The 19,923-nt window shown below is 47.6% G+C and overlaps 10 protein-coding genes and 1 non-coding gene across 11 annotated transcripts; 8 read left to right on the plus strand and 3 right to left on the minus strand.

Moving 5' to 3' along the window:
* The first annotated feature begins 715 nt into the window (after nt 1-715).
* On the plus strand, nt 716-3,248 carry ZCF39 (Zcf39p). Its single transcript, XM_019127834.1, has one exon. The coding sequence runs from the start codon at nt 762-764 to the stop codon at nt 3,051-3,053; it is 2,292 nt and encodes a 763-aa protein (XP_018986736.1). The 5' UTR covers nt 716-761; the 3' UTR covers nt 3,054-3,248.
* An 8-nt stretch (nt 3,249-3,256) lies between these two features.
* Nucleotides 3,257-4,963, minus strand: MSS51 (Mss51p). The gene has a single exon (XM_019126782.1). The coding sequence runs from the start codon at nt 4,583-4,585 to the stop codon at nt 3,323-3,325; it is 1,263 nt and encodes a 420-aa protein (XP_018986737.1). The 5' UTR covers nt 4,586-4,963; the 3' UTR covers nt 3,257-3,322.
* A 22-nt stretch (nt 4,964-4,985) lies between these two features.
* On the plus strand, nt 4,986-8,024 carry FGR34 (Fgr34p). Its single transcript, XM_019126878.1, has one exon. It carries the CDS (start codon nt 5,486-5,488, stop codon nt 7,856-7,858), a length of 2,373 nt encoding a protein of 790 aa, XP_018986738.1. The 5' UTR covers nt 4,986-5,485; the 3' UTR covers nt 7,859-8,024.
* Nucleotides 8,025-8,752: 728 nt separating this feature from the next.
* On the plus strand, nt 8,753-9,670 carry BABINDRAFT_159709 (peroxiredoxin). Its single transcript, XM_019127835.1, has one exon. The coding sequence runs from the start codon at nt 9,025-9,027 to the stop codon at nt 9,610-9,612; it is 588 nt and encodes a 195-aa protein (XP_018986739.1). The 5' UTR covers nt 8,753-9,024; the 3' UTR covers nt 9,613-9,670.
* Nucleotides 9,671-10,208: 538 nt separating this feature from the next.
* Nucleotides 10,209-10,290, plus strand: BABINDRAFT_t63. The gene has a single exon. It is a non-coding gene; the product is annotated as a tRNA-Leu (tRNA).
* Nucleotides 10,291-10,977: 687 nt separating this feature from the next.
* HNT2 (bis(5'-adenosyl)-triphosphatase) lies at nt 10,978-11,905 on the plus strand. The gene is made up of 3 exons (XM_019127836.1): nt 10,978-11,100; nt 11,207-11,260; nt 11,307-11,905. Exons 1-3 carry the CDS (start codon nt 11,050-11,052, stop codon nt 11,742-11,744), a joined length of 543 nt encoding a protein of 180 aa, XP_018986740.1. The 5' UTR covers nt 10,978-11,049; the 3' UTR covers nt 11,745-11,905.
* Nucleotides 11,906-12,209: 304 nt separating this feature from the next.
* On the minus strand, nt 12,210-12,724 carry BABINDRAFT_159711 (mitochondrial 37S ribosomal protein mS41). Its single transcript, XM_019127837.1, has one exon. The coding sequence runs from the start codon at nt 12,689-12,691 to the stop codon at nt 12,218-12,220; it is 474 nt and encodes a 157-aa protein (XP_018986741.1). The 5' UTR covers nt 12,692-12,724; the 3' UTR covers nt 12,210-12,217.
* A 139-nt stretch (nt 12,725-12,863) lies between these two features.
* BABINDRAFT_57719 (mediator complex subunit) lies at nt 12,864-13,994 on the plus strand. The gene is made up of 2 exons (XM_019132286.1): nt 12,864-13,275; nt 13,320-13,994. The coding sequence occupies exons 1-2, from the start codon at nt 12,898-12,900 to the stop codon at nt 13,677-13,679; spliced, it is 738 nt and encodes a 245-aa protein (XP_018986742.1). The 5' UTR covers nt 12,864-12,897; the 3' UTR covers nt 13,680-13,994.
* Nucleotides 13,995-14,320: 326 nt separating this feature from the next.
* CYP5 (peptidylprolyl isomerase family protein) lies at nt 14,321-15,300 on the plus strand. The gene has a single exon (XM_019127838.1). The coding sequence runs from the start codon at nt 14,390-14,392 to the stop codon at nt 15,047-15,049; it is 660 nt and encodes a 219-aa protein (XP_018986743.1). The 5' UTR covers nt 14,321-14,389; the 3' UTR covers nt 15,050-15,300.
* A 323-nt stretch (nt 15,301-15,623) lies between these two features.
* Nucleotides 15,624-16,241, plus strand: BABINDRAFT_6122 (chromatin modification protein; the record flags this gene model as incomplete). The annotated part of the gene is made up of 3 exons (XM_019132361.1): nt 15,624-15,771; nt 15,818-16,128; nt 16,197-16,241. 3 exons carry the CDS (start codon nt 15,624-15,626, stop codon nt 16,239-16,241), a joined length of 504 nt encoding a protein of 167 aa, XP_018986744.1.
* Nucleotides 16,242-16,983: 742 nt separating this feature from the next.
* BUD7 (exomer complex subunit) lies at nt 16,984-19,093 on the minus strand. The gene has a single exon (XM_019127839.1). The coding sequence runs from the start codon at nt 19,052-19,054 to the stop codon at nt 17,141-17,143; it is 1,914 nt and encodes a 637-aa protein (XP_018986745.1). The 5' UTR covers nt 19,055-19,093; the 3' UTR covers nt 16,984-17,140.
* Between the last annotated feature and the right edge of the window lie 830 nt (nt 19,094-19,923).

Consider the following 19,923-nt stretch of genomic DNA (forward strand, 5'->3'; position numbering starts at 1 on the left):
CACAAAAATAAAGATAATATTAAAACCAAGATCATTCTTAGATCTGGAAAACTACTTCCTTATATAGCTTTCTTCGGTGCCTCATTTGCTTTATGCGACAGGATTAGTTTCAGATACTCATTATCAAATAATCCTAGTAGCCTCAACTGGAACCTCATAAGGTTCCTGAAACAACTCTCTAACTCTGACAGAGGCCACGACGGTTCTATCTGATCTGCAGCTCTAACTATTACTTGAACGAGCAGAGAAAATTGGAGTTAACCAGAACCCCTGCGAGTCCTACTACAATAAATGATTATACAAGATATGTCCCAAAGTTGTACGTGTATCGGATGTGTCGGAAAGTGTGTACTCTTCAGGATCGGTGATCTGGAATCTTCGCTGAAACACTAGCCCCTGTTAAATAATCTCCCCTCGGGAATAACAAATACCAATGGTAATTCTGAGTTCAACTATTATTCGCCACCCATAGTTCTCCGATGTGTCTCAATTATTTCCCACGATTTCATTGATTTAATTTAAAGTCTTTAGTTCTGTCAGGCCAGACTATAATAACAGATTTAGCGTGCCTTACCTTTGTTTTCGCGGCCTTTGCGTAGTTCCTCTCGTTCAACGCTATTTCTGCATTTAAATGTCCGAAGCTTGATCGTTCACGGCTGCGTGCGGCGCAACTCCCATGTGCGACAAACTTGTAGTTCCCCACACCTTTCACTATCTCTCTAGCAAGTAGCATAGACTTCACGTCACCACCCAGTAATTAAATGCCATCTCCTGGGCCTATCCCAGATGAGACACCCCCAGACAATGCTCCTGAGTCTGAGTTTTCCTTGCACTGGCGCCAGTCGCGTGCGTGTGGACGCTGTCGACGCTTGAAGATGCGCTGCGCGTACACGGATCCCTCGCAGCGCTCATGCGCACGGTGCTCCCGGGCGAAAATCGAGTGTTCGCTCATGGATGTGGCCGAAAGTCTGAGATCAAAACGGCCCAAGCCAAACCGCGGCACGGCTTTGGTGAAAGATGCGAGCTCCGCGCTTGCGAACTTGCGTGGGTTTCTCCTGGAAAATACCGATGGAGAGACGGGAACCGATCTTGCGGTTTTCAAAGCGGAATTGGAGTTGATAAGAGGAATGGTTCCTGAATCCAGAAGGGAGATATCTACAGAATTGGAACCCACGTCTCCTAAAGCGAAACTCACCACGCAGCTCGGAGGTTCGCAACTTTCATCTCCTACTGAGGAAACGAGTTTCTCTCCGCTCAGCTTAGCCTCCGCCCGCTCCCGCCATCACCGCTTCCTCGCCCACTTTCTCCCATCCTGGCCGTGTATCACCCTTCCCTACACCTTCGACTTTCTCTTCCACTCCCGCCCCGCGCTTCTTCTCACCATCATCACTGTCACCACTTTGGACGAGCCCACGCTCCACGCGATGCTCAGCGCGCGACTTGAGTCGCACCTCGCCCGACAGCTCACCGTCTCCGGCGATGCTTCTCTCGAAACCATCCAGTGCTACGTCCTTCTCTCGCTCTGGTGCCCGCCACCGGCAAAATGGGGCTCCTATAAGCACCAACTCAACCTCTTGCTCGGCTATACCTTGTCTCTCTGCTTAGACTTGGGTCACGAACGGATAATCGGCAACTCACGAGCTGCTGCTATCCCGAAGGAGTCTCTCCGAGTATATCTTGCGATATATGCTAGTTGTGGCAGCTTGGGGCTCTCGCTTCCACGGTTTAGCGTGGTAAGATGGTCTGCAAGCCATGCTGAGGCCGTGGAGATTCTCGCTCGGGGCGACCCGGAGGACGAGTTTCTCTGTTTGTTTGCCAGATTGGTGGCGGTGGGGCAAGAAATGATGGAATCTGTACAGGAAGAATACGCTCCCTTTAGGAGAGTGTTTCACGAGAATGAGGAAGAAGAACAGTCTTTAGAACCAATAGAGCAAACGAGGAAGTTGTCAGATGGAGAGAATCCTGACAGAGGGCCGTTATTCGGAGAAAGGTCAGACCAGGAAACAAACGGGTCATTTGGGTCTCCCGGTAACCGGTTAAGCAGAGATGCGAATGAATTCGAGCAGGCGAACAAGTCAAAGGCATTCGCCTCGGCTGACCGGCCAATCGAAAACGGGTTCGGTACCTCCTTCGGGGGTTCCACCCAGGCGCTTTACGAACACCGTCTCTACACGTTAATCCACTCTAGCACGCTCTTCCAGACTAACCTGCCACTGTGCCACTTACTTTCTATCATCTACTACCAGTTGTTGATGAGCATGTACGACTCTGCCGTGTGCCGAACCCATGACCGAGCGGCACCAGGCTACAGCGAGCTGCTAGCAAAGCTCATCCAGGCGGGAGAAAAGGTGATCGACTCGTTCGTCCAGGCATGTGAATCTTCCGGGAACATACCGACCTTCTTCTTCTATCGCCCGATGCACGCGTTGGTCGCGTTGATCCGCGCGCGGTTGTTGGTGTTCTCTGAATCGGCAGATATCGAGGTGAACGTCGAGCGTGAGTTCGAGCGAGTATCCGAATCGATGACGCGACTTGGCAAGTCATCGCTGGTGGCGCGGTGTATGACCACGATGCTCGGCAAGATTGAACGCTGGATGCGTGTCAGCAGCGACTTTATCACCCGCGAGTGCACATCGTCGACCTCTCTTAGCGCGTTGTTGGAAGATCTCGGAAGGGAGCGGGCAATTGCCGACCTTCGGGGGCCGCGCAAGAGACCGGGGACGAATACAAACGAACCAAAAAGGAGTACCACGAATGGACCAGATGTGGATACAGATATGGCTACTTCTTTGTTGAATAACGTTATGAACGAGTCCTTGCCGAATAACATTGAACCGCAAAGTGAAGGGAGGAAGGATGAAATGACAAGTCCAAACAGGGGAGTTGAGACTGTAGAAGATCCGGAGTTGGCCAGTGCTCATGTAGACGGAAGCTATCTCGGCTACGTGTCAGATGACTGGCAATTGTTCAAGGAAATCTTTGGGGAGATAGACTTGGACTTTTCCGAGTATCTAAATCAAAGCTGGACCCCCGAATTCGAGTCAATGGTCTAAACATTAACGTATTTTCCCCAATATCTCCATATCCGTGGCACTATTTTCCATATAACCCCCCCACCCCTTTCTAGTCATACCTACTTTGGTTTTTACCTGTCCTTAATACTTTACCAGTATATCGTATATATCCTCCTAGTAGCTAAAAGCAAATCTCTACAATGTTTTTTTCCCGCCTCAAATTTATATCCTTCCCCTCTCACTTTATAGAAATTGTTATTTTAACAGTTTATTGTATATACAAGTGCTAGAAACTATAAACAAACCTCCTAGGCATCGCCCTTGTGTACGGTGTGGTATCTCTTACCCCTGAAGCCGAAGATCTGCTGATTAAACTGGAAGGTCTCGTGGGGGTTCATGTCGTTCAATTCCCACTTGGTGGCACCGTAGAGGTTCTCGGTTGGCTTGAACAAAATGTCCATGTCTTTCTCGTATGTGCTGGTCAAGTGCTGGTAGTCGGTCGCGAGGTCCTCATCATTGTATGATGACACAAAAACAGCGCACTTCGACTCCAACAACGCTGGGATCGACTTGGCCCACATCTCCTTGCACTCTGGCGAGCCGAAGCCCGGGTGGAAGCAGAAGAACACATCAAGGTATGGGTCGTATGGGAAGAAGTCTGTCGCCTCGTGCAACACATGGAAGAACTCCGTGTGGAACTGCAAGGACAATGTGCTGTCAACTCTCTCCACCGTCTTGCTGTTGTTGAGGTAGAGGTATTGGTTCTTTGCGCGGTCAAAGTACGCCTCTGGCCCGATGAAGTGAATCTCGAACTCAACCCCGGGGTGTAACATCGTGAGCTGTTTCCACACAGGACCGGGTAACTGCGACTCTGCGCGCGCACCTAAGATGAAGATACGCATCGGTCTCTCCTTCCAGGTCGACTGGCGCTTCGCGGGGTAGAGCGTGTAGCGCAACGCCGCGAGAGACTTGAGGCCCTCCAAGGTTACCGGTCCCTTCGGTTCCAATGCGTATGGCGTGTACTGGTTCAACACCGACCCAATGGTTAACGGGTAACTCAACATCTTGGTGCTAGTTGCCCGCTGAAACTCCGTGTCCATGGAAAAGAAGCCACGCGTGTAGAAGAACATGTCCCAGTTGATGAAGTTGACCCTGCGGTCAGGATCCTGCTCGTTCGGAAAGTCAAACTCTGGGAACTCTCTCCCGCTTCTGATGTCGTGCTCAAAAACGTTCACCTTGCGCAAAGTTTCGTACTTCTTGGTCGCGTGGTAGGCGGTATCCTTCTCCCAGGCCTCGCGCGAGTGGTGCGTCGGGATTCCCGAGTACGGACACGCGTAGTTGATCGGCTTGGACGTCACCGGGCACTTGGCACGCGCACGGATGGACGCCGCGCGCGTACGAAGGTCCGCACATGGCGACAGGTCCCACGGGTAGAACCGGTTCTCCTCTGTCGGTACCGGCACCGTGAGATCGCCCTTATCGTTAGCGTCCGGCTTGGCCTTGAAGAACCCGAAAAAGCTTCTCTTGGAAGCAAGGCCTGCTGGGGCCTGCTGGATGTGTCTGGAAAGCATTAGGTGAAGAAAAGAAGGAAAAGCGTTTGGCAGTTTTTGCTGGTTTTAAATATCGCACCAGAAAAAGAAAAACCGTGCAGTACGACGCCACGCCGCCACACGTACAAACACCGGTACAATACACCGCAACATATTCCATCAAACAGGGTATAAAGGTAATCTACTATTTGGATGTGTTTGAACCCATAAATTTGATTGTTTTCCTCCGGAAAACCTTCCCTTTAGCGACCTATAGAATGATCTGGAGCGGACGATTAATCCCTGGAGGGTACCCTGGTGTGGCGTCGGTCTGCGATGTACAACTACACGCGTAAATCACCGCCCTAACTCCACATTAGTGATGAGCTGTATCTTTAAGATTAAACGTCATGTTGTGTCAGCGTTGAAGTCGTCACCTGTCATTTCTGCTGGTTATATCTTCTTTACAGTATTAGATTAATATAACGCTTTTACTGTTGGGTTGTGTGAAAAGATCTTAGACGATCGGTTATTGTTTCGATTATCCTTCAAAATTCCCTTGACTACTCACTGTTTTATTGCTGGTTATTCAAGTCCACCGCCTCCTGATTATTCTCGCGAGTTTTATCTTCTGAGACCCCTCCTAATAGATTTTGCTGGCTACACCTATTGCTTACTGTTGGCTCATCTATTGTTTATTGCTGATTCACCTATCGCTTACTATTATTGATATCACTATATCAAGTACTGCTTTAGTCACATAACTGAAAACTTCACATTGGCTTTTGGTTCCCCGAAAATCTCTCACATTTTCCGTTACTGCTAAAGCCATCTTCGGATTCCATATTACGACTTATTCACGTTGAACATCTCGTAATCGTCCCACAATTTTTGCTACCGTTGATTCACAAAATTATTGCATCGGGTGCTATTCCACAGACTATGAATATGCCCAGATCTGTCACGATAAAGACACGTGCCCCCAACCCGAGACACTTCGGGTTTGCTTCCCAGACGTTCCGTGTGTCGCTAGACAACACTGTCGCTGATCTCAAGGAATTGATCTGGCAGTGCTCTCCGGGTCACAGCTTGGTACCTGACTCCTTTGTGGTGAAGTACCCACAACTGTCGGAATCCCCTCTCACTTTAGCCGAGCTCTTGGGCGTTCAGGGTGAGTATGACGACGAATACACCGTCCTGATTACTGTAGACGACTCTCTACTCGTTGCCAAAGACCCAAGACCCTTTATGTTTGATATTACATTGGAGTACGACGGCGAAGACACCATCCGGGAGGCGTACACAAGCTCTGTCTACAGCATCAAGGAGTCGATTTTGGCGATTTTGCAGCGCAAAGACGCAAGATTTACCACGTTGGACGAATTTACTGTTTCATACAGAGATACTGTCTTAGAAGAGGGCACTATAGACCACGTTGTCGGCCTTGACTTGCCTCCACCAGAAGGTATCCGCTTGGTGGTGGTCTCGAAGCTTCCACCGCCGCCATTGCAGCAGCTGTTTGCGCTTCGCGTTTTGTCCACCACTGAGCTAGAGAACAACGTGGTCCAGGTGTGCTTGGAAGACAAGATTTCAAAGATTAAAGACTTTATTCTAGCAGGATTGCCGGCAAAGTTGCAACGCGACAACACTCCGGTTACCAGAGAACACGTCACGGTGATCTACATGGCCCTTGTACGGAGAGATGAGGATACGTTGCAAGCAGTTTTGAACACTGACACCCCTCCGGGTTCGCTTATCTCGTTACACTTTGTCTTAGCACCTGAATATGAGTTCTTCAACACGTCTCCGGTTGGCCCTTCCGTTGAAAGTCACCAAGAGCCGTATTCCGCCGAAATCCCGTTGGAACCGTTCTCGATGGTGCTTGACAACGGCGAGAAAGTGAATCTCAGCGGTAACACGTATGAAATGATCACCACCAGCGACGGGAGGTACTTACTCAACCAGAAAAAAGTCTCGTCGGTTAACTTTGTGGTGACGTGTACAGCCTCTGCTGAGCTCCAGAAAGTCACCTTGTCCTCCTCGCAGTGTTTTGTGGTAAACAACCCGAACCATCAGCCGTACTTGGCCGTCAGTCCGAGCGGATTGAGCAAGTTGCACAGTGCCGGAATTGCGTTGAGTCAGGTCACGGTAAACATCCAGGGAGCGAACACTGGTGGTGATTTTATTGGTTCCCCGACTTTCACCGCGACGCCGTCTCAGCCTGGCGTGAACATCGAAGGGAGTCCTCTGCCTGCTCCAGTTCCTACGCCGACACAAGCAGCTCCGAATACAAATCATGATCCATCTGTTTTTAGGCCGCAGGCTGTTCTGGGTGAAGCTCAGACACCAGGTCGGGTTCAAATCCAGGCTCAAATTAACGAAAACATTCCTGCAAACGACATTCCCGCTAATGAAGTTCCTGTCGGCTTCTTCCAGGACCCTATCCCGCGAGTTCTTCAGGCTTTCCGTGAGAGACGTGAGAATGGGGTCTGGACCGCAGTGGGAAAGGTTTTGTTTGCGGTGGTGCGTGTGCTTGCGGTGATGTTCATCGTGGAGTTGTACTCCGGATTGTCGAAGGAATCGCATGTGGCGTACCTCACGGTATTTACCGTTGCCGGGATTGTCAGTTTCACGCGTCACGACTTCTTGGGGTCTCTCGAGTTTCTCATGCGTGTGGAACCGAACGCGTGGGTCAGGGGAGGCATCGGAATCATCCACGAGAACTGCAACTTTGTGGCGGAATGCATGAACGATGGGTTCGGCACGGTGATCCGCTCCCTCATTGAGGCGTTGGCGTACAGACCGGTCCGGGGGAATATCATGCTTGAGGGCGTTGAAGGATTGCTCAAGGATCTTGGTGTGTTAATTATCAGCTTCGTGCCCTCGTGGTTGGACTTGTTCTTGGCTGAAATTTCTAAACACCAAGCAGAAGAGGCTCGGGCCAGGCGAGAAGCTGAATCCAGAGGTCAAGATGCAGAAGCAGAAGGTATGAATCATGCGGAAGCAGAAGGCAGGAATCATGCGGAAGCTGAAGGTAGAAGTCATGTGGATATTGAAATATCTGAGTCAGTAGAGGAACTTGAGCCCGTCTCAGAAGAATTTGGGCCTCTTTTGAATGCTAACGAAACTGAAACTGAAGGATTGTCAGCGACCGATGGAGCTTTGCGCTACGAAAGAGATCTTGAAGAGTACCTCGAGGAAGAGCCTGTGAATGTGTCCACTTTGAAGAATACAGCTACGGGTTACCAAGCGGAGGGCGAAGTGCGCATTCGTCAAGTGCAAGGCACCGAGGATCTCGTTGATTTAAACAGCTAGGTTATAAATACTGTGAGATAACAAGTACGTAAAGATTGTGAGATGCCATTCCGATGAACGGATTGAATTGTGCAGAGAGTTAGCTAACAAATTAAGTGGCTCGAGCCTTGTTGTTTTTGAGCGGGTGGGCCGTCAATAAATGTTATGTGCATAATCTATACCTTACTGGCTAAAAAAAATAGTATGAGGAATAACCCATCGACAAAAACCAGCATAGCTAGGTATACGTATTAAACTACAAATATGCTTGGTCTAGGGTTTGTTGTAGAGTTAGATGATACATAAATTCAAATAAGAGATATGTTCTGGTAGACCAATATGTGGCGCAGTGTTCGTTCTGCCGGCCGTTGTACAATGCCGAACCGGCCACGAAAGCGTTGAAGGGTTCTTGGAATACGCATATCCAACGCTTTTGTCTTCCGATGTACGATCGTACTTAGTGATTGATTACATAGCAAAAGAACTAGGCCCCACAGCGCTATGCTCGATTTTTTCCTATTCGGGTAACTATCAGGAAAAACCCCTGGATTATACGAGTTCGGAATACCGAGCAGATTACGGTAGGGGTAAACGCAGAAGAGTATTACTATATAAAAAGAAACCAAAACTGTGGCTCATATATGTACAGGATAAAATATTAATGCGTGTCCTGGCGCGTGAAAGAATTAAGGAAAGCCGATCCGTTTCCATGCCTTTTATCCGAAACTCTTGCAAGCCGCGTTTCGCAGATTAACCTTTTGACACAACCTTACCTCTCCTAAACGGCCGGGGGTACTCACTGACGCCAATACACAGTTTCACCATTAGCTAACTCTCCTTAGACCTAGGTAACCCTAACACTGTACGATTTGTATTACGTTAGTTAGCCACACAGTTTGTGGGGCGTCGTCCGTAGATCAAGAAAGTTACCCGGCTGCCTCCAGCCTTGCATGCACTGTGCCACTCATTCTGCATCTTACTAATGTGTACCGCGCCTGGAACCTTGCCTGTGGATGGTAACCCCGATAAATTTCCTCAGATGGCAGAGCCATGCATGTGCGGGTTGCCTCTACTTTGGTCCTATTTTGCTGGGCGGCAGTATAAAAGGAGATGAAATTCCCCCTGAGCCACATTTGTCACATCTTCTCTCCATCAATTTACTAGTAAATTTTACATACACAAACACAATGGCCGTTCAAGTTCAAAGACCAGCTCCATCCTTCAAGAAGACCGCCGTCATCGATGGTGTCTTCGAGGAAGTCTCTTTGGAGCAATACAGAGGCAAGTGGGTCTTGTTGGCCTTCATTCCATTGGCCTTCACCTTTGTCTGCCCAACCGAAATCATTGCTTACTCTGAAGCCGCCAAGAAGTTCGCCGACAAGGACGCCCAGATCTTGTTCGCCTCCACCGACTCCGAGTACTCCTTGTTGGCCTGGACCAACGTGGCCAGAAAGGACGGTGGCTTGGGTCCAATCGATATCCCATTGTTGGCCGATACCAACCACTCCTTGTCTAAGGACTACGGCGTCTTGATCGAGGAAGAAGGTGTTGCCTTGAGAGGTATCTTCTTGATCGATCCAAAGGGTAACTTGAGACAGATCACCATCAACGATTTGCCAGTTGGCAGAAACGTTGAAGAATCCTACAGATTGTTGGAAGCCTTCCAGTTCGTCGAAGAGCACGGCGAAGTTTGCCCTGCCAACTGGCAGCCAGGTTCCGAGACTATCAACCCAGACGTTGAAAAGTCTAAGGACTACTTTTCCAAGGTCAACTAAGCGCCTCACTGTATGATACGCTCCATAGCGAAAACAAGTATATAATTTTAATAGACACAACGTCCTAACGAATTTCTTGTAAGTTAAAATCACCGTCGATTGAACACACCTCCTGTTTTCCAATACTTGCCACACGACCTGTGTCAAACTGTGCATACAAGCGGAAGATTGGCACCGAAAAAGAAAGATTTCGTTGAGGAACGACGGCTGGAGTCCTGAAGTCACATGACAAACGGTTCTCGATTCCAGGGAAGAAACTCTAAATGCACCGGTTGGGCGAGATCTAAAAATGTGGCGTCTTGTGTTTGCAGTTTGTAGCCACCCACATTAAGAGGGATCGTCTTGTCTGACTGATAAGGGAGGCATACAAAATCTTGAGTGGCTATAAATATGGATGCAAAAAAGCGGGTGTTGTGGGGGTATTGATTCCGAGTAGTACTCAAGGATATTTCAGTTAATTACGTATGTTGTCTTTCGCTTTACCGTTGTCCGGAGGGAATTAATTGCCCAGGTTACTATAACAGAGTAATTAGCGTAATGGACGAATTATTCATATTCAGGCTAATGATGCATGAAGGCATATTTTAATGTATAATGGCCGTTTGGCCGAGTGGTCTAAGGCGTCTGACTCAAGATCAGATCTCGTAAGAGGCAAGCGTTCGAACCGCTTAGCGGTCATTATTTTTTTCTCCTGGCCATGGCTGGATTGAATATTTTTCACCCAAAAGTGTATAAGCACTTATTGTGGAATATCTAGTAGATAGGGGATAGTGGACGCTAACTTTCGTCCGGTTAAATAATATTTTTACTATGCATATAGTCGTTATATTAATTGTTCAATCCATTTATTTGCGTATACCAAACTTTCTAGGTTTAGACATAAAGCTATATCTATATAAATCCCCTCCTAATAATAATAGCGTAGTATCACCAACCATATATATCATTAGTATTAATTTAACACCATATATCTACCTGAGTGCGTTTATTCAATTATATATACGCTTATCCATTCAGCTCAGATCAAGTTAATACAGTGTAAATTTCTACTCTTAGAAATTGGGATGCATATGCACTAGGTCTATAGACAATTTCACATAGACGCTGCTGATCAGTACCAAATATTATCTCGGTTTAGCATACTAGTCGGGTGTGACTGTAATCCTCCTCCTTCATCAAATATACTCTTATTGTGGAAATTCAGAGAATGTCCATTTTATCGATTCCTTAGGAGCTAAAGTTACAGTTGCTGACGGCTCTTGTCCAACAGTGAACCAGAAACTGAACCTCGTCCGGTATACAAGCCAGTCAAGTTCATACATGCAGCAAAGTTTGGCACGACGATAGAAGAAGTGGCCAACGATTGTCTCAAAACAACCAGAAATAAACCCAAGGCCAGTCCGAAGTCCATAAGGCAACAGCAAGTGCAACTTTACAATGGACTCAAGTGCTAGAATATTTTTCTCCAAGTTTTTGGTTACCAAACAGGTGTGTCAACTCTACCCCACTCTCAAAGTAACTCGACTAACATTGCTCTAGGTTTTCTACGTACGTATTTTTTCGCCCACCTGGTAGCCAATACTGACCCTTCTAGAAATCAAAGCACACATATGCCTTGGTGAACTTAAAACCTTTGGTTCCCGGCCACGTAAGTACCTCTCATTCCCTACTTGAGGACGATACTAACCTCCCAGGTGCTTGTGGTACCATTGAGACTTGTGCCACACTTGAAAGACCTCACCACGGAAGAGTCAATCGACTACATGTTAACCATACAGTTCGTGCACAAATTTATCCAACACCACTACAAAGCCGATTCGCTCAACTTATCGATCCAGGATGGCCCGGAGGCCGGCCAGTCTGTGCCCCATTTGCACACCCACATCATTCCGCGGTACAAAGCTGACGGATACGGTGACGCCATGTACCTGATGTTGGAGAAGAAAGATCTTGCCAGGGAATTCGGCGAAGCCGCCAAAGACTGGGCCATCAGAAGGGAGATTTTCAAACAGGAGGGCACGTTTTCCAAGGTGTTGGATGACAACCAAAGGACCGGGAGGCTGCAGGAGGTTATGCTAGAAGAAGCTCTCATGTTGAAAGCGGAATTAGAGAAGTATGGTGTGGATCAATGAGATCGTTAATAGGAGGAGGAAAGCCAATAGATCATGTTAGCGTTCTACAAAAATCGTATCATAGTACGATAAACCAACATTGTTTCCATCCAATTGCCTTTAAAGCCTGTAAATATATTTGTAAATGAGACCTTGCTATCTCCAATTTTACCACATGCCGTCAAATTCAACATACGTGTGTACTTGTAAAGGCTCTATAATCTAGGCTATACCCTTTGCCTTATTAATGACATATGCTTATAAATATCACTATTATTTTATCAATATAACCTAGTACCGCGAGCGGCCACACCCGCTTTTCAATCCTATTGGACTAACATCATATCTTTAGCCCCATATTCAGTATGTTACAATTTATTGTGGGCGACTATAAACAAGACCAGATAACGTAGGTTTCCGGAAACCCCACTGAGGGCGCAGATCCAACTGCGGTGAGAATGATAGAGATTCCTGAGGGATTTTTAGGCCGTAGCTTACCTTCTCATCTTGGCTTCAAGCTCTGCTTCGAATCTACGTCTGTTTCTTTCACCGCCGTGCCACTTCTTGCTCTGCTTAACCTCCTGCACGTGCTTGCCCTGCAAATGATTGTGTCTCATGCTCAACATGTATCTTCTCAATCTGGTGTCGATGCCCTTTTGCTTCAACTCCTCGGAGGAGGCCTTGAGGAATTCCTGGAAGTCGCCGAACGCCTCGGCGTGCTCGGCCGCATCTCTGCCGATAGCAGCGCAGAAATCTTTGAAGGTTCTAAACTCCTGCTTCGGGTAGTTTGGTTGTGGACGGAATCTGCTAGGGATCTGCTGCTTAGGTGGCTTGACCGGGTAGTCTGGGATGGTCAACGGACGCGGTCTCTTGATGAGCTCTGTCCTGGTATGGGCGTGGGTGGAGTAGGTTCTGCTAGCCAACACATTTGGGGCGTGGGGGAGCTTGGAAAACACTCTAGACAACATATTAATTGTACAGCGTGCGGACTGATGAGTGCTGGCTGGTTTAATATGGCGACGGAACGCTTTTGTGGTTGGGTCGGTGAAAAATTCTGAGAGCGGGTAACAACATAGCCTGCATACAGTATATATCAACCCATTTACTTGAAGCACCGGGTTTCATCTACAATTGACGCTGATTTTATCTAAACTCAAACAACGGGTTAACCACAATGGCAGATAACACCCCTTTGGATGAATTACAATGGCGATCACCGGAATGGATCCAGGCGTTTGGGCTCCGCACCGACAACATTCTTGAGTACTTCTCGCAGTCCCCCTTTTACGACAGAACTTCCAATAACCAGGTACTTAAGATGCAATCACAGTTCAATGAAAACTTGGGTAGCTTGAATGATGTAACCGAGCGGTTGCGAGAGATGAAGGGTATTGAGTTTACCGTTGCGTATGTTCGTGAGCCGGACTTTTGGATTGTGCGCAAGCAGAAGCGTTACAGCGAAGAGGAGACAGAGACGTTGGCAGACTTTTATGTCATAGGAGCCAATGTTTATATGGCGCCAGATATCCACTCCATATTGTCATCCCGATTGGTATGTCATTTATCTCACCTTGTGTTACATAACTAACATTATAGCTCAGCACAGTGTTGTCCTTACGGACTTCCTTGGGAAAGCTTCAGCAGGTTTCACGTTTTACGCCGTCCCAGGGCCATATTTATCCCGCCGAGCAGCAGTATAACAAAAGTGTGGGGTCCAGACCTAAGACAAATATTTCAACGCCCTACTCCGCCACCCCTGGAACCGTCGGTGGAAGCGCCGCGTCCGTCACGGCCGCAGTAAACGCTGCCACATCGTCCAAGACGTTTGACAACCTTTTGAACATTTCACTAAAGAACAGTACGGTGTATTTGGAGGATATCCCGTTAGCGGGACCGGGATCGACGCGAGCGACGCTTATTAATGAGGCGACAAATACAAACAAGGAGAAGAGATAGCTGCATGCAAATCCAGCGAGCCAGTTAAGCGAAGCAAGGATAAATCCCTAGTTTTCGTATGCCAAAGAGAGCCGAGCTTAGTTAAATGGGAAGATGCTGTATTTTTCATAGAGAAGCGGGCGCAAGGTTTACTTCATCGAGAGTCGAATGACAAGTGGCATGAGAAGCTCAGAGAGCCACGTTAAGCAAGAATATTCAAATAACTTCATGACAGCAAGCCGGGCTGAACGTCGTAAATGAAGTAGAATACATGGTATATATACTATAGTGATATTTTAGTAAAATTTGGTTAAAACAACGGTGCACAGCATTGTTAAGCATACGTATCACTTAGTAGGTAAGCAAAAGCGATCGAAGACCCTAGTACTCACAAGAAACCATGCTCGGTAAAAGTACTATAATAACAGTAGAAAAAACAATTTAAACCGGAACCGCCCCAAGGTCATTCTTAAGGGCCTTTTCACTTTTACAAATATCAATCCATTTAAGCTGTCAAATCGGTAATGCGCCCCTTTGCGTACCCAACCTAACAGGAACTCACCGCGAAAGGCATGCTTTCAAAACAAAAGACCTTCGCGAAAGCAAGCAGAGAGGCTATTTCACGGACAATCCGCGAACCCTCCACTCCGCTCGTTGTTCGCCCCGCCACCTGTATATAAAATCACCCTCTGTTCTTTCACTCCTTTTCACTAATTTCCTTCCCATTAATGATGAAGCTTATCTCTTCCCTTGCTATTGTGTTCTTTACCCTTTTTGCCTTCTTCCAGTTTGGCAGCGCTTCTGCCAAGCCATTGGCGGAGGAGCCTACCATCACCCACCAGGTATTCTTTGATGTCAACGAGGGCGACGAGTTCTTGGGCAGAATTACCATCGGGTTGTTCGGTGACGTTGTGCCAAAGACCGTAGAGAACTTCAGACAGTTGGCTATCTCTGAAGATCCTAAGTTCGGTTACACCCAGTCCATCTTCCACAGAGTCATCAAGAGCTTCATGATCCAGGGTGGTGACTTCACTCACGGCACCGGGATCGGTGGCAAGTCCATTTATGGTAACAAGTTTGCGGATGAAAATTTCCAGTTGAAGCACGACAGACCGGGTAGATTGTCCATGGCCAACGCCGGCAAAAACACCAATGGGTCCCAGTTCTTCTTGACTACCGTGGTCACTTCCTGGTTGGACGGCAAGCATGTAGTTTTCGGGCAGGTCATCGACGGGATGGATGTTGTCAAGGATATTGAGAGCACCAGGACCGCTCGCGGTGACAAGCCGCTCAAGGATATTAAGATTGTCAAGTGTGGCGAGTTGCCTGTTGTCAAGGCCGAGCCAGTCGCCGACGTCGAAGACGTGGTCGATACCAAGGACGAACTTTAGAAAGGCTTGGTAAGAAAATCGACAGAGTAAATTATGTTGGAGATAGTTATGACGTAATATATGTCTTTGTTAGGTATGTTTAGGGAATACAGCTCGGTCCTAAATGCTCTCAATCGTTTAAAAGGACAACCGGTTACATTGCCAGCGTGAAAACTCATTAACAATTGAGAACTTGGCAAATGCTCCAGCAGACCTGTTCATGCCAACTAAAACGTATATTTCTAATTTTTCTAATCATGGACCCACCCATATTTTATAGTAGACCAGCAAACGTGTAAACCGGTATCATCATTTGAAACCGCAATAGCAATTTTTAATACCTCAGAAGGGACATAGAAACACCCCTAACTTTTAAAACGATCAAAATTCTAAAATCTCTCAACTCTCAATCCCTAAACACTCTAATTTATATATTTCCTAAATCTCGTGTTTAGTTTCTTTGAAACTTTCCCATGTTCAACCTAAGTAAATGAGACTCTTCCCAGCGCTCAAAACCCTAACGCTAAACCAACGCAACAGAAGTACAAAGAGAGCGTCCATTCCGTTACTCATCAAACAAATCTCCTGTTATACAATGAGTGTGCCAGAAACCACCAGTGCTTCTGCTGGGGAACAGTCTGCTATCCCTAGAGATGTGCGCTTGTTGCATCTTATTCTCGCCGCCCAGGGGATCCAAAACTACCAGGACCACGTTCCGTTGCAGCTCATGGACTTTGCTTTCCGTATGTGAAATCCCGTTGCCGCTTTAATAGCATACTAACAGCGCAGGCTACACCACCAGTGTCCTTCAAGACGCGATTTTATACAGCGATCATGCTCATGGCTCATCGCACACGTCTCACGCTGGGAATACAGGCTCTAATGCGGTTCTCACCACCAACGACGTGCGGTTGGCTATTGCCGCCAGAACCAACTACCAATTCAAGCCTACGCCTCCGAAAGAGCTACTATTGGAAATGGCGGCCGAGAGAAACAAGGTCAAGTTACCGCCTCCAGTGGCCACCTGGGGACTCCAGTTGCCACCAGAAAAGTACTGTTTGCATGCCAAGGACTGGTCCCTTAGCGACGAAGAGTTTGACGTAAGTTTTTTTTTTTATTTTATTTTTTTCACATTTCCGAGTTTCAAGACATTTACTAACGTGTATAGGATGATGAGGAGCCACCAGCCAAGAAGCCAAAGGGAGTCAACTAGACTACGAGATTGCCGACCGCCACGCGCTGAATATTTTGTATTATTGTATATTAGGTTGTAATTTATTTCTGGTCTGAGGATTTTGTAGCAATTGCTGGGAGTTAGTATAATATTTTGAAAGGGAACCATTATTTAGGTGAATGGGCCGTAACCTTTGAGATTGAAGTGAAATAATGGGGGTAGATTATGAAGGTATAAGTCTATGCGTCAATCTCGGGCCATGCTATGATCGTGTTTATTGCTTAAAAAATCCAGGGCATACAGGTATTAGATGTATTTTATATTACTACAACTTTAACCTATATTCGGTCTCTAGGTCTGCGATTCAAAGGTTTCTAGGTTTCATAGCATGTACTTCGATAGATTACAAGTAGCATACTGTGATGCCGTCTTATAGATCGTCATTGAACTATAACGAAGGGTGTTATCGGTATAAAGTTTGCGATTTTGCCGACACCGGGGCGAATCCCTGAGTAACATTCAATTCCAGGAAATACTATAGCATTATATTGTAGGCTATATAAACGTGAAAAGGTTCAGGCTGTCAGTCATAAAAACATTCAAGCCACATACTAATATCCCAGACCATACCAATAGTATACTCGTATACAACACCTATAGAATACTTTCACTCTATAGCTAGATCTCCAGAGTACTACTCTAAATATGCCATTTTAAAATGCTAAGATTACACTCTAAAGCACAAGATAATACAATCTAGGTCATGATATACACCAAGCTCGACCTACTTAGCTCCTGCTAGACTCGACCCGCAGAGCCTGACCCAGTAAACAAAACCTCACAATGCACGACTTCTTAGAAGCTTCTAAGCTCCATTTGATAAGTACAACACCGCTCGATGTCGTTACACTCCACCTCGTGCTACGCACCCGGTTTATCTAGCTTGCATCCACCCCCGCAAACCCAAACTCCTCAAACAACAGAAACGTATCGTTCATCAATTCCACCACACCCTCACCCTCCGACGTGTACTTTGCAACGATCTGGTTCATCACCTTGGTCACACCCTTCTCGCTGACAATTCCTGCTAATGCCAAAATAAGCGTCGGAGAATACTCAATATACCACCGGTGGTCCCACACGGTCAAGTTTACAGAAAATTCCACAATCTTAGTATCAAGTGTGGCAAGCGACTTGGCGATCTGTGCTGGTGCCAAGGCCGTCTCCTCCCCCGACTGTGACAACTTGACCAACTTGTGCTTCTCTTTCTGGAAGTACTTCAACAAGCGGCGCGTGGACTTGACGGAGAAGCGGCCGGTCAACGCGTTAGTGAATGCCACCGACGCCTCTTTGAAGTGGCGGAGACGCGTCGCAACCAACCCCAACAACTCCCACTCCAACGGCGACTTTTTGTACTCCATGTTCTGCGCCTGGAACTGGAGTAATTCCGTCTGCCACAGAGTGTACACCTTGAGGTCGTCGTAGAGCACCATGAAGAGGTGGTCTAACCACCGCTCACACAAGCGCTTGGTTTTGAAGCCAGAGTCGCCGGCATCGCCAGCAGTGGTTCCGTTATTATCTTTCTTTTGGGTGCTATCCTTCAGATAGCTCTCATTTCCCTCCCCCTTCCGGTATTCCTCCTCCATAACAAACACCTTCGTCCGCACCTTCAACAACTTCTCCCAGCCGATGCGGTGAATTATGTCTGTGAGCAAGTCATAGGCCGCGGCGAATGTCGACTTGAGACCAGTGGCCTGCAAGTTCATCAAGCTTGGATCTGCGTTCAGCTGCTCTTCCTGGATGGCCATCGCGTTTAAGCCGGTGACGGCCTCCAAAGTGGCGTCGATAGGCAACGGCAAATGGAGGTTGTTGCGGTTCACCGGGGTGACACGTTTGAAACTGTAGCGCTCCTTGTTGGCGAACATCGGACACGAGTTGATGGTCAACAATGCCTGCTCGTACTCGCCCATGGCGACGTACACTTTGGTGAGAATCTCCCACGGTCTGAACTCGGACGGCGACGCCTTCACGGCCTGCGTCGCAGCGGCCAACGCAAACGCGTATTGGCTCTTCTCCATCAAGTACTTTGCCTGGAGAATGAGCAATGCCGCGTTGCGGGGGTTGGCGCGGATCCCGTGCGCAATCGTCTGGATCGCCTTGACCTCTTCGTCCTGCATCAAGAGCACCTGTGCGACGATGGAGATGACGCGTGGGTCGCGCTCCTGGAGGCGGTGCAAGACTTCCAACGCGGTGTCAAACTTCCGTGTGACCTCCACCGCCTTCAAAAACGTATCGACGAGGTAGTTGTTGGTGAGAGACGGCACCTGGACGTCGCATGCGGCACCTAGGCGCGGGCCGTCCCAGAACATCGCTTCGAACGCCTGAAAGAAGGTCTCGGCCCCTGTAACAGAAGTTAACGGATTGATTCGTCTGGTTTCCACGACATGGTTCAACTCCTCTTCATCCTCACCCGACGTGAGCAAGCACCGGGCGATGGAACTGATATAGGTCTCGAGCCACAAGCGCTCGGAGCCTTCCACAGGGCCGTTAGCGCCTACCAAAGTGACCTCGGTCGAGCCCGGTACGTGTATGGTGACACGCGCGTCGACCTTGCTGAACGCGTTGAACGCGCAAAACACCGCCTTTTCGATGCTGTACGTCTTGGATTTGCCGAACCACGTCTGGGGTTTACCGTGGAATACCTTGACCACATCCATGAGGTGCGACGCGATGGTTGCAGAGTTGGACGTGTCGACACCGGCCGTGTTAAAGAAGGTGCCGTAGCGGTGCTTGTTACCAGTCTTGGTGAGGTGGACCAAGTCTGCCGGCCCGAGGTCGTTGAACTGCGGCATGAACGCCGTGCGCTGCTCGATGGACTGGTGGAGTTCGTCCTCCAACACCCTGGAGGTTAGTATATGAAGTGGGCTCGTCTGAGATGGAATTGAAAGACTCGTCTGGGTGAATTGGCAGTACTTACTCTGGAATCGATGAGAGATTAATTGCAACCATTGTGTGTGAGGGGTGAGATAGCTTGGGTTGGTAGTGAGGCAAGTTGCGTGTCTTTTATTGACACGGGACATGTTACACACCAGCGCTTACGTCAGCGATGCAGGCTGTGCGAATGATAGCGACACTGGGAGTGTGACAGATCGGGAGTGTACAACAGCGAGAGTAGCTTGTATATGAAATTAATGATATGGCATTGAGCTTGTAATATCTTGGTATCAGATGGTTTAGTTACCAAAATTACCGTAGGAGATATAGAATTAGCTGTTTAACAGGAAAAAAATACTAGCTCAACTTAATTATTGAGAGTAGCTAGTGCCAGACGCTTCAACTGAATGTGCTTCATTTTGACAGAAAATAAGCCACGATTGGAAGACTATTTTAACCTTGTACTTTATTAATGTTAATGCTGGATAATCAGAACAGTTAAATGTATATTTTCCTATGGAGATTTCCGCAATCGATAATCTGAGCGACTAGTTGACCGGGAGTAAGAGTAGCATGGGGTATTTCGTATTTTTTAAGGACCTAGAAGTAAATTTATGACCATAAAATTTGATCCCAAAGACTATCTTTATTAAGTTTTGCGCTTTCAGACCTGTGATTAGGGAACCCGATATACAAATCTAGGTTTCACAAAGTGCCAAACCCGAGGCTGTAAAAGCCACTCTATCCAGATGGTTAAAATTCGGTTACTAACCCAACCAAATTATAT

This window comes from Babjeviella inositovora, assembly GCF_001661335.1.
Source record: "Babjeviella inositovora NRRL Y-12698 unplaced genomic scaffold BABINscaffold_2, whole genome shotgun sequence".
NCBI classification, from domain to species: domain Eukaryota; kingdom Fungi; phylum Ascomycota; class Pichiomycetes; order Serinales; genus Babjeviella; species Babjeviella inositovora.

Excerpts from the sequence above, each read along its gene's own strand:
- ZCF39 (XM_019127834.1), top strand. The coding sequence starts at position 762 with ATGCCATCTCCTGGGCCTATCCCAGATGAGACACCCCCAGACAATGCT.
- MSS51 (XM_019126782.1), bottom strand. The coding sequence starts at position 4,585 with ATGCTTTCCAGACACATCCAGCAGGCCCCAGCAGGCCTTGCTTCCAAG.
- FGR34 (XM_019126878.1), top strand. The coding sequence starts at position 5,486 with ATGAATATGCCCAGATCTGTCACGATAAAGACACGTGCCCCCAACCCG.
- BABINDRAFT_159709 (XM_019127835.1), top strand. The coding sequence starts at position 9,025 with ATGGCCGTTCAAGTTCAAAGACCAGCTCCATCCTTCAAGAAGACCGCC.
- HNT2 (XM_019127836.1), top strand. The coding sequence starts at position 11,050 with ATGGACTCAAGTGCTAGAATATTTTTCTCCAAGTTTTTGGTTACCAAA. Across the intron at positions 11,101-11,206 it reads AGTTTTTGGTTACCAAACAG|AAATCAAAGCACACATATGC; the intron begins GTGTGTCAACTC and ends TGACCCTTCTAG. Across the intron at positions 11,261-11,306 it reads AACCTTTGGTTCCCGGCCAC|GTGCTTGTGGTACCATTGAG; the intron begins GTAAGTACCTCT and ends CTAACCTCCCAG.
- BABINDRAFT_159711 (XM_019127837.1), bottom strand. The coding sequence starts at position 12,691 with ATGTTGTCTAGAGTGTTTTCCAAGCTCCCCCACGCCCCAAATGTGTTG.
- BABINDRAFT_57719 (XM_019132286.1), top strand. The coding sequence starts at position 12,898 with ATGGCAGATAACACCCCTTTGGATGAATTACAATGGCGATCACCGGAA. Across the intron at positions 13,276-13,319 it reads CCATATTGTCATCCCGATTG|CTCAGCACAGTGTTGTCCTT; the intron begins GTATGTCATTTA and ends CTAACATTATAG.
- CYP5 (XM_019127838.1), top strand. The coding sequence starts at position 14,390 with ATGAAGCTTATCTCTTCCCTTGCTATTGTGTTCTTTACCCTTTTTGCC.
- BUD7 (XM_019127839.1), bottom strand. The coding sequence starts at position 19,054 with ATGCCGCAGTTCAACGACCTCGGGCCGGCAGACTTGGTCCACCTCACC.